Below are 25,570 nucleotides of genomic sequence, written 5' to 3'. Positions count from 1 at the left end.
CAGAGATATGCAGGTTCAGTTCCAGAGCAGCACAAATATTGCAAGTATCTCAATAAAGCAAGTCATATGAAATTTTTTGGTTTCCCAGTGCATATAAAAGTTATGTTTACGCTACATTCTGTTAAGTGTGCAATAGCAGTATGTCTAAAAAAACAGTGTACATACCTTAGTTAAAAATACTTTATTGCTGAAAAATGTTAATCATCATCTGAGCCTTCTATGGGTCATAATCTTTTTGCTGGTACATGCTTTGAAATACTTCGAGAATTCCCAGAAATGTGACACAGAGACACAAAATGAGCAAATGCTGTTGAAAAAATGATGCCAGTAGACTTGCTCAACACAGGGTTGCTGCAAACCTTCAATTTATAAAACAAAAACAAAAAATAAAAACGCAGTATCTGTGAAGCACGATAAAGCAAAGTGCAATAAAACAAGGTATGGCTGTGCATATGATGAGAATAGTTTTTCTTTCTTCACTGAAGAAGTGGATAGCCCTAAAATTCTTTGAATTTCACAGATGAAGACATATGATAAGTGCACAGTACAGTCAGTTTGGCTATAATGAGACACATAGGTGTTCCCTAAAAGTCACCATGCTCTGCATATTTGAGAAGTAAAAACTATAGGGCTTATGGGAAAATGTGGTTGGGGAAAACACTTAAAAAGTTTGTCAGAAATACATACGAAATAATAGGAACCTAATAAAAACAGTACCACAGATAGGCATTAATGGCTTTAAAACATTCATTCATTCCTCTTTCAAAAATTATATTCTGAGAAAATTATTTCAAGGGTGGCATACATTTAGATACAATGCTGCTCATCACTGTTACATTCGTACAAATTAAGTCTGGTGGTAATTTAAATGTTCAACAAGAATGAAATGTTAAATTAGAGATCATGTGTATAAAATAATATGCTGCTATTAAAATGTGTATTAAAATTTAATATCATTGTTAAAAATTCAGATTAACTGTTGTTTCATACTTCAAATATAATTTTATTTTAGTGTTTGGTTTTCTCATAATTGAATAAAAACAGTACCACAGCTTTATACATGTTAAATGGTTAAGAAATATATAAATACCACAAAGATATGGCACTTGTACCTTGAAAAACACCTGAAGTTTTCTTGTGGATATGTGCAACCATGTTCCTACCACCTCACTTGCAGGGCTCCCATGCTCACCACCCTACATGCCAGAGGAAGAGAGGAAAAGAGAGATAGCATAAGAGAAAAGGAAAAAAAAAGGAATATCAAACAGAGAGGAAGAATAAAAAAAATAGGGCAAGGAGGGAATAGAAGGGGAAATTAAATAGAAGGGAAGGCACAGAGCCATGCAGCCAAGTCGGCCATGAGAAGGGAGCAGCTCAGGAGTGGTAAGAGAGTTATCTGAAATTGGATGGAAAGTTGTAACACCACATGTGGATGGGTTGTGGTTCATGGTTCTGAGGTGTGTGCATGTGTGTGTGTTGTGTATTCTTACACGACTCAGTTCAGCTGAGTGCCTTCTCAGGTTGAAATTGTGCATAAGCAGATGTGAAATTCATGTTATGCTCAAATTGTTCTGTAATGTATCAAATGCATTGGAACAAATTTGTGTTTTCAAAACAACTATCATAACAGAACTGACTATATATTTTTTCTACCATAAATTATAGTGGGGTTTTTTTTTTTTGCTTTTTATTTATTACTAATCCACAGCAAATTGTTAAGCAAAAAAATGTAAACTTGATCATAATAGAAACTTAATTTGACAGGGAAAATACAGTTTTAAAAGCAATTACATGTAAAGTCAAGAAGCTCTACTCAGTGTAGTACACGGTGGGTAGAAGCATGTACATGGAGGCAGGCTGACTTGGGCTCAAATCTGGACTCATCCTTGCACTCGCTGTATGATCTTTCAGAAGCTCATAACCTCCTTGAGCCTTAATTTCCCTGTAAAAAGGCTTTAATTACACACACCTGGATGGTTATTAAAATTAAATGCATTCATCAGCAGAACAGGAATAAAGATGCAGACGTAGAGAATGGACTTGAGGACATGGGGAGGGGGAAGGGTAAGCTGGGATGAAGTGAGAGAGTGGCATTGACATATATACACTACCAAATGTAAACTAGATAGCTAGTGGGAGGCAGCCACATAGCACAGGGAGATCAGCTCGGTGCTTTGTGACCACCTAGAGGGGTGTGATAGGGAGGGTGGGAGGGACACGGAAGAGGGAGAGGATATGAGGATATATGTATACATGTAGCTGATTCACTTTGTTATACAACAGAAACTAACACAACATTGTAAAGCAATTATACTCCAATAAAGATGTTAAAAAAATTAACTGCATTAAAAGTATGCAAAACTCCTACCATAGTATCTGGCCTCCATCAGCATTTAGTAAATACTACTTCCCTTTCTCTCCTTTCACTAGGTGAATATACCCCTTTGCAATAGGACCTTCTTTGGCTACAACTCTCCCCTAGATCCCCAAAGGGAACTCTATGAATTTTGTTCCCCTTTTCTTTTCTCTACAGGTTCAAGAATACAGAGAGGCTCTTGAAGCAGTCCTCATCAAAGGCAAAAATGGAGTCCCACTTCTGCCGGAGCTGTACAGTGTTCCTCCTGACAAGGTAAGCTGGATGGTGCCATAACATGGAGCTGGCAGAAGAGGAGCAGCACCTCAAAAGGACTGCCTTATTTGAGTCAAATAATTTTTAATCTTCTGATTTTAATGTTCTAAAGTCTTTCTTTAGGTATAGAACAATTAAAATATGATTTTATTCCTTTGAAAGTATATTTATAAAGCAGACTCAGTTATGGCACTGTTGCTGGGCAAGACGAGGGCAAGATCAAATCTTACAGAGATAGTTTCACGGGTGTATATTTGTCCTCAAACTCATCAAGATGCATATGTTAAATATGTATGGCCTTTCTATATGTCAGCCAAACCTCAATTTAAAAAAAATAAAATAAGTTGTTCAGAGATTGACTTTTTAAAAAATCAAACTTTAAGGTTGAGAATGATATGGAGATCAGTAGGCTGAACTAGAGTGATGTTCTGTGTGAACTCTCAGTATTTGATATTTTCTGCTTTGAGGCTAGTCATCTGGGATTAATTGAGTAGATCAGGCTTGGAAAATGAAGTATGTCTCCATTTTCTCAAAATGCCAGTTGAGATTACCCTTGTTCCTCTTCTCCATTGCAAAAGAGCATTAGCCGGGGGAGAGATGCAATATTCCATGCTGGTGGGGATGAGTGGACTAAGCTCCTAGCAACATCAGCAGCATAACCTGAGAGCTTGTTAGAAATGCAGATTTCAGGCCTTCCCCCACATCTACTCAGTAAGAATATGCCATTGGACAAGATCCTCAGGTGGTGTGTATCCATGTACAGTTAGAGGAGCACTGCCCTAGACTGTAGTCATAGTGCTTGACTTTTCAGTGCATTGCATATGTGACTGTTTTATAGAGTATGAATCACAATCCAGGCTCGGGCTTTTTGTTGTCTAGTATTTTAAACCTTCTATTCTTTTTTTAAAATTAATTAATTAATTTATTGATTGATTTTTGGCTGCGTTGGGTCTTCATTGCTGTGCACGGGCTTTCTCTAGTAGTTGTGGTGAGCGGGGGCCACTCTTCATTGCAGTGTGCAGGCTTCTCATTGCGGTGGCTTCTCTTGTTGTGGAGCACAGGCTCTAGGAGCACGAGCTTCAGTAGTTGCGGCACATGGGCTCAGTAGTTGTGGCTCACTGGCTCTCGAGTGCAGGCTCAGTAGTTGTGGCACACGGGCTTAGTTGCTCCGCGGCATGTGGGATCTTCCTGGACCAGGTCTCAAACCTGTGTCCCCTGCATTGGTAGGCGGATTCTTAACCACTGCACCATCAGGGAAGCCCTAAACCTTCTATTCTTTTCCTTTATCTCTTTTTATTTATTTATTTTTTTTTTTAGGTTGATGAAGAATATCAAAATCCTCACACTGTGGACCGAGTCCCCATGGGCAAGCTGCCTCATATGTGGGGTCAGTCTCTATACATCTTAGGAAGCTTGATGGCAGAGGTAAGGGGAAACTTCAAGGCTCTTCCATTTTTCTGCTTTAGTCTCCATAACAATCAGATTTGTGAGTAGCTCATTAAATCTGAAGGATATATCTTTTGCCTTTTGTATTCTGCCTTAATTACAGATTTTCCTCCAGATTCTTAGAGTGAGAACATGACCAATCCTTGGCAAAAATCTTTCCCCCTGGCAACCATGTCCGTCATGCTTGCCCAGGGGTTCCTACCTTGGTACTGTACTTGAAGTTGCTCTGGGATCAGACCCTAGATAGTTCCTTTTCAAAACGCCCCCTAGTGCCTGTCTGGTGACTGCGAATGCAATTGTGCTTGGATAGTAATGACTTATAATGGATTTAAGTGCTAACTTTTCCAAGCAACATAATGTTTCATTCTTTAATTAAATAAACTGATAAGATAATTTTAGGTACCATGACAAGTGTTTGGGAGCATCATAGTTTTTTATTTGTTTGTTTGTTGATAAGGGGCCCTTTAAATGTTCCTTATATTAAACTCTGTTGAGACAGCTCTTAATGAAGCACTTGGGAATTTCTTACTTTATGTCAGCTTATTTGTGACATTTTGAACCATAAGAAGGGTTCCCTTTCTCAAAATTTTCCAGTTTTACTGACAAATCTATTTTCTTATTATAGGTTATTATATAAGGTAAGCTATAACCCAGGCTCCTAGAGGATCTAGGGTGGGACTTAGCTTTCCTTTCTGAGCCATACTCTTCAACCTGTTTATGTATAACTGTTTACTTTCTGGAGCTGTTTTTATTTGTTTTGTTTTGTTTGTCCCAGTTTTATTGAGATGTAATTGACATATCACTATGAGTTTCAGGTGTACAGCATAAAGTTTATCTTTAGTTGACATTATTATAAATGTAGCAATAATGGGCAGAATGATTTGTTTAAAATAATCCTTACCTGGTGACTTTCTCATTCAGTTAGAATAAATTAATGCTATGAAAAAATGAGGAGATGAATGGTATTCTTAAGGGCTAGGTGGGTGAGTTCGTCGCTTTTCATCAAAGACAGAAACTCAAGTCAAGTCAAAAGATATCTGCTAAGCAGAAATCATAGCAAGCATATGAGTAAATATGAAAGCAACAGGACTAATGACTTAAATTATTGATTACAAGCATTGTGATCTGATTGTCTAATCATGTGCATCCAGAGAAAGTGGGAGGTATAACTAGAAATCTTTCTGTTTATCTTTTATACCCCATCTATTTCCAAAAAAATAATTTTTGGCAGCCACTAGAAATTAACTCCAAATAAAATTAATTTGGATGTGAATTCAGGAGTTCAAACATTTTCATACAGTAAAGGTATTTGTTTCCTTTCCATACATGCCTTTCACATGTTATGGTACGGGGTTTTGGCACTGGTATGTTGTTTCTCCTCAAACATTAGCTTTTTGGAGATATAATAATCTGTCTTTTTATGGTTTTTCTTTAGGGATTTTTAGCTCCTGGAGAAATTGACCCCGTGAATCGCAGGTTTTCTACTGTACCAAAGCCAGATGTTGTGGTTCAAGGTATGTATTCTTATTCCCAGCAGCAGAAATTTTACATTAAAGGTCTGGTTTGGGCCAGTAAATGATGACTTTATTATTTATGATGTATTTTGTTAGGCTTCAAAATGTATAGTATAAACTCGGCTCTGTTTGGTTTCAAGATTTCTGTTAATCTTAATCATGAACAAATGCTTAACAAAGGATGTTATCTGATTCTCTTAATACTTCTTATTTCTGGAAACTCTTTTCTTTTCACCATGATGATATTATAGCCTTCTGATTATTTCTGCTTTTGTTCTGAGCATTCCTTCTGTGCTTTTTCTGCTAGTATGTCTTTCTTCTCATATCCTCCTAATGGTTGTGTACTTAGTCTTATACTCTTGTCTTTCTGTATTTACACCCTGCATGTGTTTGCTAGGGCTGACTGCTCCATAATAAGTTTGCTTCCATGGCTCCAACTACTACCTCTTTAGAGAGTACTCCAAATCTTTATTTTTTGTTCCTAGCAATCAACTGAAATTTTGAGGTTATCTACTCTATGCAAAACACTGGGCTAAGCTGTATAAACATTTTAAGAAGTCTAGTCCCAATATATATACACAACATTTTCATCACTTATACTTCAAATGCAAAACTGACCTTTTTTTGTCTCCGTCCTATTCTTTTACCTCTCCCAAGAAAAGCAAATCTTGCCACCTTCCTTAACTCTCTCAGTGACATCACTATTATGCTACTCTCCTAGGGTAGAAAACTCCAGATGATTTTTGACTCCCCAGAAACATTATCCAATGTGGTACTAGGTCCTCCTGAGAAGCTCCTCTGAAATGTCTCCATTTCAACCCCAACCTCCATTGGAGTTGATTCTATACAGAAAATAATCCTTAGTATTTTATAAACCTTCTTATACTTGTCATCTTATGTGGTAGGATAGGATAAAGGTAGTCATAAACGTAGTCTTTGCTTATCAATGTACAGGCATATTTCATTTTATTGTGCTTCACTTTATTGTGCTTTGCAGATATTGTGTTTTTTTACAAATTGAAGGTCTCTGGCAACCTTGTGTCAAGCAAGTCTATTGGCACCATTTTTCCAAGAGCATTTGCTTACTTCGTGTCTCTCTCACATTTTATAATTCTAGCAATACTTCAAGCTTTTTCATTATTATTATATTTGTTATAGTAATCTGTGATCAGTGATCTTTGATGTTACTACTATGACTCATTGAAGGCTCAGATGATGGTTAGCATTTTTTAATAATAAAGTATTTTTAATTGAGGCATTTACATTGTTTTTTTGGATACAATGCTGTTGCACACTTAATAGACTAAAGTATAGTGTAAACGTAACTATTTTCATTTGGTTTCATTTATTTATTTTTTAATTGAGGTATAGTTAATTTACAGTGTTGTGTTCGTTTCAAGTGTACAGCAAAGTGATTCAGTTGTGTGTGTGTGTGTGTGTGTGTGTATGTATATATACATATATATTCTTTTTCAGATTCTTTTCCATTATACGTTACTACAAGATATTGAGTATAGTTCCTTGTGCTATACAGTAGATCCTTGCTGTTTACCTATCAATATTTTATATATAGTGGTGTGTATATGTTAATCCCAAACTCCTAATTTATCTACCCCCTGCCACCTTGCTCTCCCTTTTGGTAACCATAAGTTTGTTTTCTATAAGCATAACTTTTATATGCACTGGGAAACTAAAAATTTGTGTGACTCGCTTTATCGTGATACTCGCTTTACTGCAGTGGTCTGGAACCAAACCTGCAACATCTCTGAGGTATTCCTATACATAGCGAATGTTATATAAAAGACCATTACTCTTCCCCTCCCATGAGAAAGCTTGTTCTCCTTTGAGGGTTATGCCATCTGGCTATATTGGTCTCCTGGTTACTCTCATTCATTCATTAGAGACTTTGAGGCTTTGCTCATAGCCTTCCTCTTCTTCCCCAATTCCTACCATAGTACTAGATTTCAGCATCAGAGTAAGTGCCATCTAATATTTTAGCCTCAAAATTCTTGGATATCTAGAACCCTAGTGACCCTTCCCTCTGCCTCTACTCCACTCACTTTTAGGACGAAACTTTAGAACTGTTTCACCTCAGATATTCCATTCCCAAAAGTCCCAATCACCAGTCATAACTGCATATTATTTCAGTTTTCTTCCCCCCCACCCATTACACTTGTGTCTATTTTCTCCTAGTCTACCCTTCCCTACCTTTCGGTTGGTCATCTAAATCTCTTAATTACCAGCACACCAAACTTCTGCTACACCCACCAGAAAAATCACAGCCCCAGATCAGTTTTACTCTCTATATTTTCTGATCCTATATCTGGCCTGCTAAAATCTTCTAGAAAAAAAAAAATCACACAAATGAGCAGAGTGGTAGCATTGTAAATCCACAGTCTCCAACTTAACTAGGCCTGCAGTGCCTCCTGTTAGTCCTTGTTCTTATTGTTAGTCAGCATTTTCATTCTCCTCAACTATTCCACACCTTCTCTGTTTTCAACCTCACTGCTTGTTTTCAGCCTCATTCTTGGCCTGCTACTTTATGCTGGATAATCTTAATGTTCTGATCTTTGTCAATTTCCCAACCCCCCACCACAGTCTTACTTATATCTTCACCCAGCCTTGCCTCCTTTTCATGAGTCTCAGAAAAGCTGTTTTTTCTCCTCTTCAGCACCAACTCTTCCTTCTGATGCTTGATCCTATCCTCTTCCCTAGCCTACCTAGAAACCTACTGTTTCCTATCTTCAAACTCTTCTCTGTTGGTTCTGATTTTCAATACATTGACATGTTCATCTCCCTCTAGTTATCCTATCCTTCCTTTCTCATCCAAACTTCCAATTCTTTACATTTCATTCATTCTGCAGTCCTTTACAACTAGCTTATCATTCCTCTTAAAGTGATTTTGCTTAAGTTATTGCCAAACTTGGTAGATATTTTTCAGTCCGCTTCTTAGTGGATCTTTCTGTTTCATTTGTTGTTTATATTTCTGGAAACTCTTAACTCGCATGTCTTCTGTGATACCATACTCCCTTGGCTCTCCTTCAACCTAAGTTTTGTACTTTTCTGTCTCATTCTGGGCTCCCTCTTCTTCCCCTTGCCCCTTAACTGTTGGTATTCCTGGGAGTTTTGTCCGTAGCCCACTGCTCTCATTATTCAGAATAGTTGTTACTGTCTCTCAGCCTCCTCCCATTCCTAACCTTTTCCCTTTTCCTGCCTCCTAACTTCTCCCCTCTCAGAAGATGATCTCACCTCCTATACCATAGAGAACATATAAGCCATGAGACAAGAACCCCTCACTCCCGTCCCCAGGCTTTTCATCATCTGCCCATATCTTATATGTTGAAATTTCTCAAGGTTATATTCTAGGTCCTTTTCTCTTCTTTTCTATATATTCTCCTTGACCCATCTCATCTCTTTCTATGCTAATGACTCCTGAATATATCACATTCACTTTAAACTCAACATGTCTAAAATTAATCAGCTGCACTCTCCTAGTTCTACATCATCTGTGCCTGCTTTTCTCCCTATTTGCCTATGTCAGTAAATGGCACACTTTTCTCTCAGTTACACAAATAAACACATGAAGAATCATTCTCGGTATCTCTCCCTCTCTCATCTCCTACATTCAGTCAGTTAACAAGTCCCAATTTCTTTACCTTCTAAATAATTCAGAAATCCATCTAGTTTATCCAGTACCAATGTCATGATCCTAATCTAAGTAGTCAGCATCTCTTCCTTGCATTAATACAATAACTTCTGAAGTGGTCCCCCTGTCTTCAGTGTAGGTCCACTACAGTATATCAGCTTATTCTTTAATCATCAACATGAATATGTTCTTTTTAAGACGGAGATCTGGATATGCTATTCCCCTGATTACAACTCTGCAGGGGCTTCCCTTTGCCAACTTTCTTAACATGGCTTACAAGGCTCTTTATGATCTGCTCCCTGACCCTGCCTTCAGTGTCATTTCTCACCACTGCCGCTTCACAGTCCATGCTCCTACTATAAAGAACGTTTTATTATTCCTAGATCTGCCTTGTTCTCTGTTGCCCTTGAGCCTTTGTCTATGCTATTTCTTTTGTCTGGAACAGCTTCTCCCTTAGTTTTACCTTCACTTTTACCAGAATAACTCCTATTCAGCCCTCTAGCAAGACTCAATGTCAATGTCATTTTCTCCAAGGATCATGTCTATCTTTGTATCCCTAGCATATGGCAGTACCTAGCACATAGGTGGTACCAAATAAGCATTTTCTACATACTTGATAAAACATAAACAAAAAGCTGAGTTGTTGGGGTTGAAAGTAGTCCTGGGACCCCAGAGTGTTGTTCATTTGCCTCTCCTTTAGTCCCCTTTACTCCTGCTACCAACTGCATTGCCTTCTGCAGAGCCCTGAGGCTCAGGAGAATGCAATTTGGAAATCATTACCCAAGGGTAAAATACAAGTTCCTTAAAGTGACACACATGCTCTCCATGATGATCTAACCCCTATTTGCCTTTCCAGATTCATTTTGTTAGTGGTTGGTGGGGGGGTTGTTTGGTTTTTGTGTGTTTTTTTTTCCACTGTGCAAGGTATTTCATGCTACAGCAATATGGAAGTGTATGTAGTCCCCACCCCATCTCTTACACACACACACACACACACACAAACACAAACACACAACCACATTCTTTTCCATTTTCATGTTTTATGATCATTCTGGATCTTCTACCTAAAATGGCTTTCCCCATTCCTATTCCCTTCTTTCTCCTGGCTAACTTATTCATTCGTTCAAATTCAGCTTAGACATCAGGAAGCCTTTTCTGAAACTTCCTCCTGCCAACTCCAGACTAGATAGGTGTCACTCTTGGGTGATCACACAATGTTCTGTGCATATATTTATTTCCTTAGCAGGTTATTTTATAATCAGTTTATGTGTGTGTCACTTTCATTACACTATGAGCTCCTTGAGGGAGAGACTAACATACTCATCTCTAAATCCCTAGTGCCTAGCATAGTACCTTACCATTTAAGTGCTTAGTAAATGTTTATTAATGAATGAATGGATGACCACATGTGTTTCCCTGGACTTTTGTCAGCCCACTATTATTCTTCCTCTGTATATGTTCCCTGGAGAATCTTTGTTGTTTTCAGTTAGAGGTAATCAAGATGGTGTTATGTCCAGGGGACTCTGTAATCACCATACCCTGCATATCCTGCCCCAAACCACAGCAGCACAACACCATGAGGTCCCCAAGATAGAAAAATACACAAAAGATAATGACAAAGGAATGCAGAGTAGCACTTTGTTAACTAGGCTTTTGCCCCCAAAACTCAACAAATACAATACTTGTAAGCTGGAATGAACCAAATGGCACCTTTGTTTTCTCATAAACCCAATTCAACCTATCTAGCAGTACTAGAGGAGCAGGGTTAGGGTGCATGTTTGCCCCTGGTGCTTAGCATTAAGCCAGCTGAGGCCCCATTCAGGTTATTGGCCCCCAGACAAGTTATCAGTCCCACAGAGGGAGAATAAACAGAAGAGTCAGTGAGGTGGCCTGGACTTCTCCCTTGTGAGTGTGATTACCACTTCTGAGACATGAGTGAGAGGAAGAAAAGGGAGCTGTCCAGGTTTGGCAGGCTCTGAGTCTAGAGAAGTCTTATCCCCATCCCCCAAAACAACTACACAGAGTTTCAAATATGGTACCTCAATTCTTTATCCTGAATTTACCTTGCCTTCTACTGTTCTCTAGCTTTGAGCAGTTCATACCATTAGGGTGTTCTTTATTATCCTCATAATGCTGTCCCTGATCTTTTTTTCCTATTTAAACATAGAATCCCAGATATAAGTGAGTGTGGCATTCTCTAGAAGCACATAGATATTTAGACAAAAAAACAGAATTAAATATTCTAATCATGAAATCTTGTTTCCTTTTCCATTTAGATAATATCATTATGTACCAAGCATGATGATTGTTTCATCAAGTCTACAATAACTGTTAATTTCCTTACCTTCCTTTTGTTTTCCCTTCAAAAAAATATTGTGTGGCTAGGGCCTCCCTGGTGGCGCAGTGGTTGAGAGTCCGCCTGCCGATGCAGGGGATACGGGTTCGTGCCCCGGTCTGGGAGGATCCCATATGCCGCGGAGCGGCTGGGCCCGTGAGCCATGGCCGCTGGGCCTGCGCGTCCGGAGCCTGTGCTCCGCAACGGGAGAGGCCACAACAGTGAGAGGCCCGCATACCGCAAAAAAAAAAAAAAAAAAAAAATATATTGTGTGGCTCGAGAGATCTTTAGGTTCCTGTTGAAATAAAATTTTCTGTTGACCTCATCTTCTTTCTTTCCTATAGTTTCCATTCTAGCTGAGACAGAAGAAATCAAGGCCATTTTGAAGGACAAGGGAATTGATGTGGAGACCATTGCTGAGGTGCACCCCATCAGAGTACAACCAGCTTGTATTCTCAGCCACATTTATTCCAGCCTAGGTAAGGAGATTGGCCAGCCTGCTAGAATCAAAGCATTATTTGATACAGGCTGGTTTCCTTCCTTTTTATTTTTTTCTTGATCTTGTATTGCTTTATTAAACTGCATCTGAAAAGGAATTTAGGGTCTCTGGAATCTAAGTTTCTAACCCTATATATCCTGAGCAGGCTTGATAATTTTCAGTGTGTTTTATGAACTCTTTGGTACAGAGGGCATGACTGTTATCAGGCAACACTGTATCTTCATTCCAAGTGTGTGCTTAACCAACTTGTTCTTCTCCCCTTTCTTGGGACCTATATTTCCATTTTGAAAAATGCTAACTTTGTATACATTAATAGCCAAGGAACTTGTTTTTAATTCTTTATGCTTTGTCATGTAATGAATTAGTTGACAATATTTTAAAATTCCATTTCTTAATCTAATACTTATTTTTAATTAGTACTTATTTTTTATTCAACTTATATATTAAATTTGGTGATAGACACATTAAACAAATTACTACAAGTTAAAAATTTATGCAAGTTACTACAAATTTCACATTAAACAAATTACTACATTGTTTAAAAAAAGGATGTGCAAAATTTCTAAACCACCCTTGTGGAAGGCTGAATAGTGGCCCCAAAAGATATTCAGGCCCTAATCCCTGGAACCTGTGAACATTACCATTTAAGGCAAAAGGGATTTTGTGGGTGTGATTAGGTTAAGGAGATTGAGATTGGTGGGGAGGATTATTTTGGATTATTCAGGTGGGCCCTAAGTGTAATCATAAGTCTCCTTATAAGAGATACCCAGAGGGAGATCAGACTATAGAAGTAAGAGATGTGATGACAGAAACAAGTGATCAGAGTGATAAGGCTGTTAGGCTTATCCTCTAGAAGCTGGAAGAGTCAAGAAACAGATTCTCCCCTGGAGCCTCCAAAAGCAACCAGCCCTGCTTGACACCTTGATTTTTATTTTACGTCATAGTAGCCATAAGGCTCATTTTGGACTTCTGATCTCCAGAACTGTAAGAGTATAAGTGTATGCTGTTTTAAGCTACTAAGTTTATGTTACTTTGTTATAGCACCAATGGGAAATTAATACAATCTTAAATCAAGCCACAAAGTAAATTTATAAATAAAGAATGTACCTTACATAGTAGATTGCCACTTACAAACCCTAGTTGTATGTGTGTGTACTTTTTTTCTTCACCAAGAGTGGTCTGTTAGTAATTAAAACCAAGCCAAATTTTGTCCAGCTCAAAACCAGCCTCCATCCCTTTTTACTAACACCTACTCCGAACACTCAATTTCTGTGGCAGTTATGTAGGTCTAAATTGAGAGAGAATCAACCAAGGAGGGAAGGACCAACGGTCAGAGCTGACTGTTCTTTATCTTTCCTGGCACCCACATTTTATGCCAGCAGGACCTGAACTCCCAGAGCTATTAACATTGCATCTGGCTTTAAGAATATATGGATTTCCCCCACTCTTCCATTCTAGCTATAATGTAGAAAATCCCTTTTCTTTTTAAATTAAGTGCAAAGTTGGAAGTTCCTAAAGAAATTTTACCAAAAAAATGGAAAACTAAAATATAAACACATAGAAATTATCAAGTTTATTGAATATAGGTCTCAGGTCCTAATAAATAAAACCTAGCCACAAATTAACTTGATAGTACAAATTACTGAACCCCTGGTTCCCTCCACTGACTCAACCCTATTAGTGGTAAATGCCAAGTCAAGACTCTGAAACTTCTGAGATTAATTGGGGTTGATGCTTTACTAGGTGGGATGGGGTACCTCAGTCCTTTCAAGAACCTGCTTCCTGGGTTTTTTTTTAATCTCCTTGGCTAGTCCCTCTAGCCTCAGACTATAATGTACTCCTAGTCTCCAGTTGCCAGTACCCTAGCACTAAATCTCTTGAAATAAGGAAGGTGTTTTTCTATCTAGCCCAAATCTTACTCCATGAGTATTAGTTGATCTTGTAGTCACTATCTTCCTTGCCCTTCTGAGAAGTCTCTATGGTTTGGGGTTTGTGCAAGTCCTATTGATGCCTTTGATGTGATTCTCTCTGGCTCTCACTTAAAAGTTGATACCTTTCACCCTTTTCTTCTTCACATCCATTGTTCTAAACTCAGCATAATCTTACTAGGATATAGGTAACTTCCAAGCTCTGGGACTTCATTCCTGGAATCTACCTGCATCACATCAGATCTCTCCAACAAACAGAAGCAAACTCCTTACTGACTACTTTTTCAAAGTCTGCACTTTGTTTTGGGTCTCTTACTAAGTTATTATTTCCTAGCCAGAGAAAATAAGGACTACTAGGTCTTCCGGACTTCAGTTTAGTGAATGCACAAACATTTCAGGGACTCAAGTAACAAGTTATATTTATTTTCCAAATGTGCTCCTTCATTCACTTCATTCATTCATTCTCTCATAAGGCTCTATTGCTTACTTTTATGTACCAGGCACTGGGCGTGATGCTGTGAGAGACCTAGACATATAACCAAATAATTATAGTACAGTCTTATAAATGCTATAACAATGGCATTATGTACAAAGTACAGGAGAAAGAATAGATTTGCCTGGGAAGGTCAAGAAAGGCATGTTCTGATGATCATAAAATGAGTGACTCTTCATAATTCTATTGCAATAATTTCACAATAACAAAAATGCTTTCTTTAAATTTTATTTATTCATTTATTTATTTTTGGCTGCGTTGGGTCTTTGTTGCTGTGTGCAGACTTTCTCTAGTTGTGGCGAGCAGGGGCTACTCTTTGTTGAGGTGCATGGGCTTCTCATTGTGGTGGCTTCTCTTGTTGTAGAGCACGGGCTCTAGGCACCTGGGTTTCAGTAGTTGTGGTACGCAGGCTCAGTAGTTGTGGCTCGTGGACTCTAGAGCTCAGGTTCAGTAGTTGTGGTGCCCGGGCTTAGTTGCTTCATGGCATGTGGAATCTTCCCAGACCAGGGCTCGAGCCCACGTCCCCTGCATTGGCAGGCGGATTCTTAACCACTGCGCCACCCGGGAAGCCCCAAAGTTGCTTTAAGGATATATTGAATGACAGCTGTAATTCCACCAAGGAAAACAGGCTATTTCTTCACCAAGTATGTTCATTTATATATGTTCCCAGAAGTGGGATTCTGTGCCTCACCTCAAACACTCAGTATTTCAGTTCCATAATTTTTTTAAAAATTTTTAAATATTATGTTGTTAATCAACTTTGGGAACATAAGAACTTTATAGGAGAGTGCTGTCAGAAACATGGTCGAGTGAAAAGCTACCTTTGTCTCTCCCCTTGAAGCTACAACCAGTAAAACATCCACAGTGCAACGAAGGTGCCTTTGGATGGCACCTTCCAAAGGTGGGTGAACTGGAACACATAGAGGAGGCAGAACTGAGGGAACAGTGGAGTTGGTACCTGCAATCCCCAGCCCTCTGACTGTGGCAGCTGAACCCATAGCTTCAGAAAACCCAATAGCAGCAGGGGAAGCAGCACGCATGACTCTGCCTGCCACCACAGGTAACTTGGCAGCAGGAACAGTGGGGCCTGGGACCCCATCCCTCCAGTCACTGAGAAACCCACGACCCCAGACTCTGGCCCCCCTATTTGCATTGGCAGAGCCCCCGAACCTGACAGCACCAGACACAGTGGAGGCATCTGTGCAACCCCAGCTTCCCCTCCCACACTGTTCCCCTCCCCCCACAGCATGTATCTCAGGGGATCTCCCACAAAAGAGAAGAGCCCACCATCCCAGTAATGACAGCAGCTCTGGCAGAAGCAATGCAGCAGTAAGCCTAGAGGCACAAGAAGCAACAGCAAAAACACAGAGCCACACCTGTTACACATATGGTGGAGGTTGGAAAGTGCCAACTCTCAAGTATAACCAGAGGTAGCTCAGGTGAGCGAAACCAAAAACTTGTGTGATAGCGCCACCTACTGGAAGGCAAAAGAAAGAATTGTAACTCCTAACCGGTCATTTAACTTCAAATGCGCCAGCAGAGGGACAATTCATCAAGCAATATGAAGAATCACAGTAACACTATATCACAAAAAGAAAATGACAATTCTCCAGAAGCCAAACTTAAAGTCATGGAATATTGAGATCTAACTGATAGAGCCATCATATAGAGCCATCAAAATAGCCATCATGAAGAAACTCAATGAGATACAAGAAAACTCAGAAAGGCAGTGTAATGAGCTCAGGAATAAAATTAATGAACAGAAGGAATACTTCACCAAAAAGATTGAAACTCTAAAAAAGAACCAAACAGAAATTCTGGAGATGAGAAACACAATAAACAAGATGAAAATGCATTAGAAAGGATTGGAAATAAAGCAGACAATATGGAAGAGAGCACTAGTGAACTCAAAGATAGAAACCTAGAAATGATACAAGTAGAAGAGGAAAGAGAAGTAAGACATATATAAAAAGAGGAAATCCTATGAGAGCTACACATCTCTTTTAGGAAAGGCAGCATTGGGATAATAGGTATCCCAGCAGAAGAGAAGAAGAAGAGCAGAGAGATTATTTAAAGAAACAATAGCTGAGATCTTCCCAAACTTGGGGAAGAAACTGGACAATCAAGTCTATGAAGCAATGAGAACACCTAATTAAACTCATCGCAAAAAGACCTTTTCCAAGACACATTAAAATTGTCAAAAGTTAATGACAAAGAGGGGACTTCCCTAGTGGTGCCGTAGTGAAGCCTCCGTGCTCTCAATGCAGGGGGCCTGGGTTTGATCCCTGGTCAGGGAACTAGATCCCACATGCATGCCACAACTAAGAGTCCACGTGCCGCAACTAAGGAGGCATCGAGCAACAACTAAAGAGCCCTCCTGCTGCAACTAAGGAGCCCATGTGCTGCAACTAAGGAGCCCACATGCTGTAACTAAGGAGCCCACCTGCCACAACTAGGGAGCCCGCCTGCTGCAACTAAGACCCAGCACAACCAAATAAATACATTTTTTTAAAAAAAGTTAATGACAAAGAATTTTAAAGGCAGCCGGGGAAAAAAGGATGGTACCCTACAAAGGAACCCCCATTAGGCTATCAGCAGATTTCTCAGCAGAAACCCTAACAACCAGGAGAGAGTGAACTGGCATTTTCAAAATACTGAAAGAAAAACTGTCACCCCGGAACACTCTATCTAGCAAAATTATCATTCAGATATGAAGGAGAAATAAAGTCTTTCCCAGACAAAAGCTGAGGGAATTCATCAACACTTGACCTGCCTTACAAGAGATATTGAAAGGAGCTCTTCTACCAGAAACAAAATAGCAAAAATACACAAAACTGGGCCTCCCTGGTGGCGCAGTGGTTGAGAGTCCGCCTGCCGATGCAGGGGATACGGGTTCGTGCCCCGGTCTGGGGGGATCCCATGTGCCGCGGAGCGGCTGGGCCCGTGAGCCATGGCCGCTGGGCCTGCGCGTCCGGAGCCTGTGCTCCGCGGCGGGAGAGGCCACAACAGTGAGAGGCCCGCATACCGCAAAAAGAAAAAAAAAAAAAAAAAAAAAAATACACAAAACTTTAAGCAGGGTGATAAATAGAATCAGAAAACTGCAGCTCTTTATCAGAATAGATTTTAAAACACTGTTATAAAGGTTAAAGGGGGAAAAAGAAAGCAGAAAAATAATTATAGCTATCTTATTTTGGTAACAAACCCACAACCATAAAAAGGGATAATTTGAGACAACAAAAACACTAAAAGGGGAGGAGGAAAAGGATGGAATTCATATAGGTGAGTGAACATAAGATGCTATCAGCAGAAAAAGGACCATTTTATCTATGAGAAATCTTATACAAACCTCATGGTAACCACAAAAATAAACATAAAATAGAGACACACACACACAAAGAAGAAACTGAGAAAAATATCACAGAAAACCATCAAACCAAAATGGCAGACAGAAACAAAAGGAAAAAGAAACAGTGGAGATATAGAGCTACCAGAAAACAGAAGATAAAATGGCAGTATTAAGTCCTCATCTATCAATAATCAACCTAAATATAAATAAATTGAATTCACCAAATGACACACAGTGGCTGGATGGATTAAAAAACAAGACCCAACTATTTGCTGCCTCCAGGAGACACATCTCAACTCTAAAGACAAACATAGGCCAAAGGGAAGGGATGTAAAATGATATTCCAAGCAAATAGCAGCCAAATGAAGACAGGTGTAGCCATATTCATATCAGATGAAATAAAGCCAAAAAAGGTAACAAGAAATAAAAATGGACAGTATATAATGATAAAAGGGACAGTTCATCAAAAGACATAACAGTGATTAGTATATATGCACCTAACATAGGAGCACCAAATTATATAAAACAATTATTAACAGGCCTAAAGGGAGAAATTGACAGCAACATAATAATAGTAGGGGACTTTAACACCCCACTTAACATCAGTGGTTAGATCATCCAGACAGCAAGTCAACAAGGAAACAACAGTCTTAAATGAAACTTTTGACCAGATGGATTTGATAGATTTGTACAGAACATTCCATCCAAATGCAGCAGAATACACATATCTTCTCAAGTGTACATGAAACTTTCTCAAGGATAGGCCGTATTTTGGGACACAAAACAAGTCTCAATAAATTTAAGAAGATTGAAATCACATCAAGCATCTTTTCTGATCACAACGGAATGAAACTACAAATCAACTACAAGAAGAAAACTGGGAAAATCACAGATATGTGCAGAATGAACAACATCCTACTGAACAACTATTGGGGCAACGAAGAAATCAAAGGAGAAATCAAAAATTACTTGAAGACAAATGAAAATGAAAATACGACATACCAAAATCTGTGGGATGCAACAAAAGCTGGGAGGGAAGTTTATAGCAATACAGGCCTACCTCAAGAAACAAGAAAACTGAGCAGCACCAGAAACCAGAGCCCAGGCTCCAGGACCAAATGTTGGCCTGGGCCAGGAGCTGGACCCCCACAGACTCATAGGACCCTCAAAGAGCTGCTGCTGCCAGGGGAGTCGCTGGAACTCAGATGTCCCATCCTAGTGTTACCTGGCCAGCTCTGAGGTGGGGCCTGACACAGTGGAAACCCCATCCCCTGCCCGCAGGTAGAGAAGAATTTTTTTAAAAAAAGAAACAAAACTCTCAGATAAACAGTCTAACTTTACACCTAAAGGAACTAGAAAAAGAAAAACAAACAAAACCCAAGTTAATTGAAGGGAGGAAATAATAAAGATCAGAGTTGAAATAAATGAAATAGAGGCTAAAAAGGCAATAGAAAAGATCAATGAAACTAAGAGCTGTCTTTAAAAAGATAAACAAAATCAACAAACCATTAGCTAGACTCACTAAGAAAAAAAGAGAGAAGGCCCTGATAAATCAGAAGTGAAAGAGGATAAATAACAATGGATACCACAGAAGTACAAAGAATTATAAAAGAATATTATAAACAGCCATACACCAACAAATTGGACAACCTAGGAGAAATGGACATATTCTTAGAATTATACAACCTTCCAAGACCAAATCATGAAGAAATAGAAAACTTGAGTAGACGAAGTACTATTACAGAGGTTGAAACAGTAATCAAAAAAGCTCCCCCAAAACAAAAGTCCAGGACCAGACAGCTTCACAGGTGAGTTCTACCAAACATTCAAAGAAGATTTTATACCTATCCTTCTCAAACTATTCCCCAAAAATTGAAGGGAGCAATTCCTAACTCATTTTACAAGGCCAACATCACTCTGATGTCAAAACCAGACAAAGACAACACAAAAAAGAAAATTACAGACCAGTATTTCTGATAAACATAGATGCAAAAATCCCCAACAAAATATTAGCAAACCAAATTCAACATCTAAAGCAAACCAAATTCAACACCTAAAGGGTCCTACACCATCCATGATCAAGTGGGATTTATTCCAGGGATGCAAGGATGGTTCACCATCTGTAGGTCAATCAATGTGATACACCATATTAACAAAATGAAGGATTAAAAACCATTTTATCATCTCAGTAGATGCAGAAAAAGCATTTGACAGAACTTAACCCTCATTCATGATAAAAACTCAATAAAGTGGGTATACAGGGAACATACCTCAACAAAATAAAGGTCATATATGACAAACCCACAGCTAACATCATACTCAATGGTGAAAAATTGAAAGCTGTCTCTCTAAGATTAGGAGCAAGACAAGGATGCCCACTCTTGCCACTTCTATTCAACGTAGTATTAGAAGTCCTAGCCTGAGCAGTTAGGCGAGAAAAAGAAATAAAAAGGCATCCAAATTGTAAAGGAAGAAGTAAAACTGTCACTATTTGCAGATGACATGATTTTATATAGAGAGAACCCTAAAGACTCCACCAAAAAACTATTAGAAATAATAAATGAATACAGCAAAATTTCAGGATACAAAATCAAAATATAAATATCTGTTACATTCCTATATGCTAACTATGAGCTAGCAGAAAGAGAAATTAAGAAACTAGGAATATGCTCAACATTGTTAATCATCAGAGAAATGCAAATTAAAACCACAGTGAGATATCACCTCATGCCTGTCAGAATGGCTATCAAAAAGAACACAAATAACAAATGTTGGAGAAAAGGGAACCCTTGTGCACTGTCGGTGGGAATGTAAATTGGTGCAGCCATGTGGAAAACAATATGGAGGTTTCTCAAAAAACTAAAAATAGAACTACCATATGACACAGCAATTCCACTCCTGGCTATATATCTGAAAAAAGTGAAAATACTAATTTGAAAACATGCGTGCACCCCAATGTTCACATTCACGGCAGAAGTATTTACAGTAACCAAGATATGGAAGCAACCAAAGTGTCCATCAACAGATGAATGGATAAAGAAGATGTATACACACAATGAAATACTACTCAGCCATATAAAAGGATGAAATCTTGCCATTTGCAACAACATGGATGGACTTGGAGGGTGTTGTGCTAAGTGAAATAAGTCAGACAGAGAAAGACAAATACTGTATGATATCACTTATATGAGGAATCTAAAAATACAACAAACTAGTGAGTATAACAAAAAAGAAACAGACTCACAGATATAGAGAACAAACTAGTGGTCAGCAGTAGGGAGAGGGAAGGGGGAAGGGGCACGACAGGGGTAGGGGATTCAGAAGTACAAACTACTATGTATAAAATAAATGTACTACAAGGATATATTGTACAGCACAGTGAATACAGCCAATGTTTTATAATAACTATAAATGGAGTATAATCTTTAAAATTGTGAATCACTATGTTGTACACCTGAAACATAATATTGTACATCAACTATACCTCAATAAAAACTTTGAAACACGATTTCTGGTGTATTGATAATTATTAAAATAATCCACTAAAATCTAAATACTGTACTCTGCTAACTTGTTATCTACAATCATCCCTTTAAAAAATACATGAGCAAGATATTCAACAGTAACAACAACAACAAAATGACAATATCTAGGAATTAACCAAGGAGGTAAAAGACCTATACAGTGAAAACTATAAGACATTGTTGAAAGAAATTGAAGAAGAAACAAATAAATGGAAAGATATTCCACGCTCATGGATTGCAATAATTAACGTTGTCAAAATGTCCTTATTAAGCAATCTACAGATTCAATGTAATCCTTATAAAAATCCCAAGGACATTTTTCACAGAAATAGAAGAAAAAATTCTTAAATTTATATGGAATCACAAAAGGCCCCAAATAGCCAAAGTAATCCTGAGAAAAAAGAGCAAAGCTGGAAGTATCACACTCCCTGATTTCAAACAGCAAAGCCGCAGTAATCAGAACAGCATGGTATTGGCAGAAAAACAGACACATAGATCAATGGAACAGAATTGAGAGTCCAGAAATACACCCATGCATATATGAGCAAGTAATTTATGACAAAAGAGCAAAGAACATACAATGGAGAAAGGATAGTATCTTCAATAAATGGTGTTGGGAAAACTGGACAGTCACATGAAAAAATATGAAACTAGACCACTGTCTCATACCATACACAAAAATTAACTCAAAATGGATTAAAGACTTGAATATAATACCTGCAACTGTAAAACTCCTTGAAGAAAACATTGGCAGTACACTCTTTGACATCAGTCTTACCCATTCTTTCTAGCTATGTCTCCTCAGGCAAGGGAAACAAAAACAAAAATAAACAAATGGGATTAACATTAAACTGAAAAGCTTCTGCACAGCAAAGGAAACCATCAATAAAATGAAAAGACAACCTACCAAATGGGAGAAGATACTTGCAAATGATGTATCTGATGAGGGGTTAATATCCAAAATATATAAAGAACTCATGCAACTCAACAACCAACCTGATTAAAATGGGCAGAGGAATTGAATATACATTTTTCCAAGAAGACTTACAGATGGCCAATAGGCACGTGAAAAGATGTTAAATGTCACTAATTATTAAGGAAATGCAAGTCAAAACCACAAAGAGATATAACCTCATACTTGTAAGATTGGGTGTTATAAAAAAGACAGGAATAGAATACTACTTAGCCATAAAAAAGATGAAACCTTGCCATTTGTGAAAACATGGATGGACCTTGAGGGTGTTATGCTAAGTGAAATAAGTCAGACAGAAGGAGAAACACTGTATGATTTCACTCATATGTGGAATATAAAAAAACTATTAAACAAAAGCAAACATGTAGATACAGAGAACAGAGTAGTAGTTACCAGAGGAGAAGGAACTGGAGAGTAGGGGGTGCGAAATCAGTATTTCCTCAATAAAAAAAAAGAACTTTATAAATATTAAACTCAAATCTTTCTGTAATGCTAATTCTTTTCTAATTTATTAGTGCGCAGAGATACATTTTCATAGTTGTATTCAGTGTGTACATATTGTGCTGTTTTTTTCACTTATTCTTTCATGTAAGTATTTCCACATGTTGAAAGAGCTATATATTCATCAAATTTAAATAATTGTTTCCTTATTATTGGATACTTGAATTGTTTTCCAAACTTTTTATCCTTCTATGAATACCTTTTTATAGGCATTCATACATATACTCCTGTTTCCTTGGAGTATATTCTTAGAAAAAGGATTCTGGATAAAAGAGTATGAACAGTTTTTTAGCTCTTGTTACATGCTGCTGGATTATTCTTTAGAAAGACCAACCAATTTTTAGTGACATCAATAAATATAAAATATACCTTTTTATTAATATTTTTACTACCCCATCAATGTTGGATTTTTATCATTTGCTTTTGTTAGATTAATAGTTTTAATACACAGCAAGTTTTTCTAGTTTCCTTTCTTTAATTCCCAGTGAGGGTATGTATTTTTTCATTTTTGCTTTACTTTTTTAAAAATTGGGTCTCCTATTGCTTGCATATCTATCAGGATCTGTACATTTTTGTATATAGTTATCAATTCTTTATATTTTATTTAAGCTTTTGTCAATGAGGCTTGCAATGTATATATTTCCTATTCTATAACTTTCTTTTAGATAATTATTTTCTTGCCTTTGTGTAACTTTTTCAACATCAGATACATCCATTTTATCAAGATGTATCTTTCATTTCTTCAGGAATTGTGAGTTTATCTCCTAGTTTCATTTGAGTAGATATACTATTCTCATTCTCTCCAATTTTCACAAGTAGCAGGTTATCTGATTCCAAATTCCTATATACATGTTGACTGCAGGGAACTGGAAGATAGAGAAAAGTACAAAAGAAAAGATAAAAATCTTTAAATTATAAATATATAATTCTCCAGTCTCGGGAAACCACCATTTCCATTTTGGAGTATTTGCTTCCAATCATTTTTTGTAAAGTAAATACACAATTGTTTTTAGAAAAATGGTGTCAGAAAGAACAGTCTACAGTCTGTTTTTTGCAGCATAATATATGCTGAACCCTATTATATTTTCTTAGATAGCCCCCTACAACAGTATTTTAATATCTATGTTAGCATAATATCGTGAATTGTTTTTTGGTCATATTGATGATAAACTTTTTTTTCATAAAATAAATAGCCTTTTTTTTCTATTTACTTTGCACATTATCTACTTATATTCTCTTCCCATTTTTCTACTGGAAAATTGTCAGTTTCTTATTGGTTTATACAAGATTTATTATCCATGAGGGATGCTAACACTTTGTCTTCCATATGTTATTGCAATATGTTGCTATTTTACTATTTGCCCTTTAATTTTACATTTGATTTTGATATAGAGAAGTTTTACATTTTTACGAAGTAAAATTTTCTCCTTTTTGATTCCTTTTTTGCTGTTATGCTCAGAAAGATCCATCCCTAGATCAGCTACATTTTCACTGCATTTTCTCTTAGTTCTTTATGGTTACAATTTTACATGTAACTCTTAGTCTAGAATTTTAAGTTTAGTTTATCTTATGAGGTAAGAATTATAACTTGTTTGCCAAATACACAGCCCGTCTTTCCAGCACTGTTGATTGAATAGTTCATATAAACACTCTTTTGAAATGCCACCTTTATCATTTACTGTACATACATAGAATCACACAAGTATGTGTGTGTATGCTTCTGGTCTTACTTTTTGGTGGTGTTGATCAGTTTCTCCTTTCCTAGTACCACAGTTTTTAAGTTATCATAGTTTCAGCCTCACCAATGATTAGAGAAATGTAAGGTAAAACAACAATGAAATAAAAGGTTTTGCCTATCAATTTTATAAAAGCTAAGATTGATAATATCCAGTGTTGGTGATTATGTGGGGAAATGAACACTCTCAGCACTCCTGGTAGTAATGTAAATGAGAGGCAGTTGGCATCACCTATAAAAAATTTTAATGCCCATACCTTTGTCCAACAACCTTACTTCTAGGAATCTATCCTATATAACACTCACATGAGTGCATAAGAATATATGTACAAAGACGTTCATTACAACATAATTTGTTGTATGGCAAAACAGCATTTAGAAGCAACCTAATGTATACGAACAAGAATGGTTGAATTATGATATGTTGTGCCACAGTTTAAAAGAATAAGGTAGACTTTCAGCTTCCAGCTATGTTGAAATAGCTTTTATCAGACTAAGCTTCATAGTAAGAGCAACTACCCTGGATGGATTTTAAAAATAAAAGTGAATGAAGGCATCAGAAAGTAATTAAGACAGCCAAGGCATGAAAAGCCAAAACCCTGGAGAGAAGAGGACCTCAGTCTTGGCAATGATTTTTTTTAATATGACATGAAAAGCACAAGCAAAAAAGCAAAAATCAGTGAGTGGGACTACATCAAACTAAAAAGCTTTTTCCCAGCCAAAGAAAGAATCAAAAAAGTGTAAAGCCAACCTATGGGCTGGGAGAAACTATTTCCAAATCATATATCTGATAAGGGGTTAATATCCAAAAAATATAAAGAACTTATACAACTCAATAGCAAAAAAGGAAACAATTTGATTTAAAAAATGGACAGAGGAGGGCTTCCCTGGTGGCGCAGTGGTTGAGAGTCCGCCTACCAATGCAGGGGACATGGGTTCGTGCCCCGGTCCGGGAAGATCCCACATGCCGTGGAGCGGCTAGGCCTGTGAGCCATGGCTGC

At 37.7% G+C, this 25,570-nt stretch overlaps 1 protein-coding gene across 3 annotated transcripts in view; it reads left to right on the top strand.

The window, feature by feature from the left end:
- PHKA1 (phosphorylase kinase regulatory subunit alpha 1) overlaps nt 1–25,570 on the top strand; it is a 131,896-nt gene that overhangs the window by 42,680 nt on the left and 63,646 nt on the right. For all 3 annotated transcript variants that reach the window (XM_082609490.1, XM_082609489.1, XM_082609488.1), the window contains 4 exons: nt 2,534–2,629; nt 3,947–4,054; nt 5,511–5,589; nt 11,915–12,049. In XM_082609490.1, the coding sequence (XP_082465616.1) occupies nt 2,534–2,629; nt 3,947–4,054; nt 5,511–5,589; nt 11,915–12,049 (418 nt within the window). The remainder of the gene's footprint in view (nt 1–2,533; nt 2,630–3,946; nt 4,055–5,510; nt 5,590–11,914; nt 12,050–25,570) is intronic.

The sequence above is a fragment of the Mesoplodon mirus genome (genome assembly GCF_964341445.2).
Source record: "Mesoplodon mirus genome assembly, chromosome: X".
NCBI classification, from domain to species: Eukaryota; Metazoa; Chordata; class Mammalia; order Artiodactyla; family Ziphiidae; genus Mesoplodon; species Mesoplodon mirus.
Note: the sequence above shows the minus strand (reverse complement) of the source record. Positions and strands in the feature narration are given on the sequence as shown.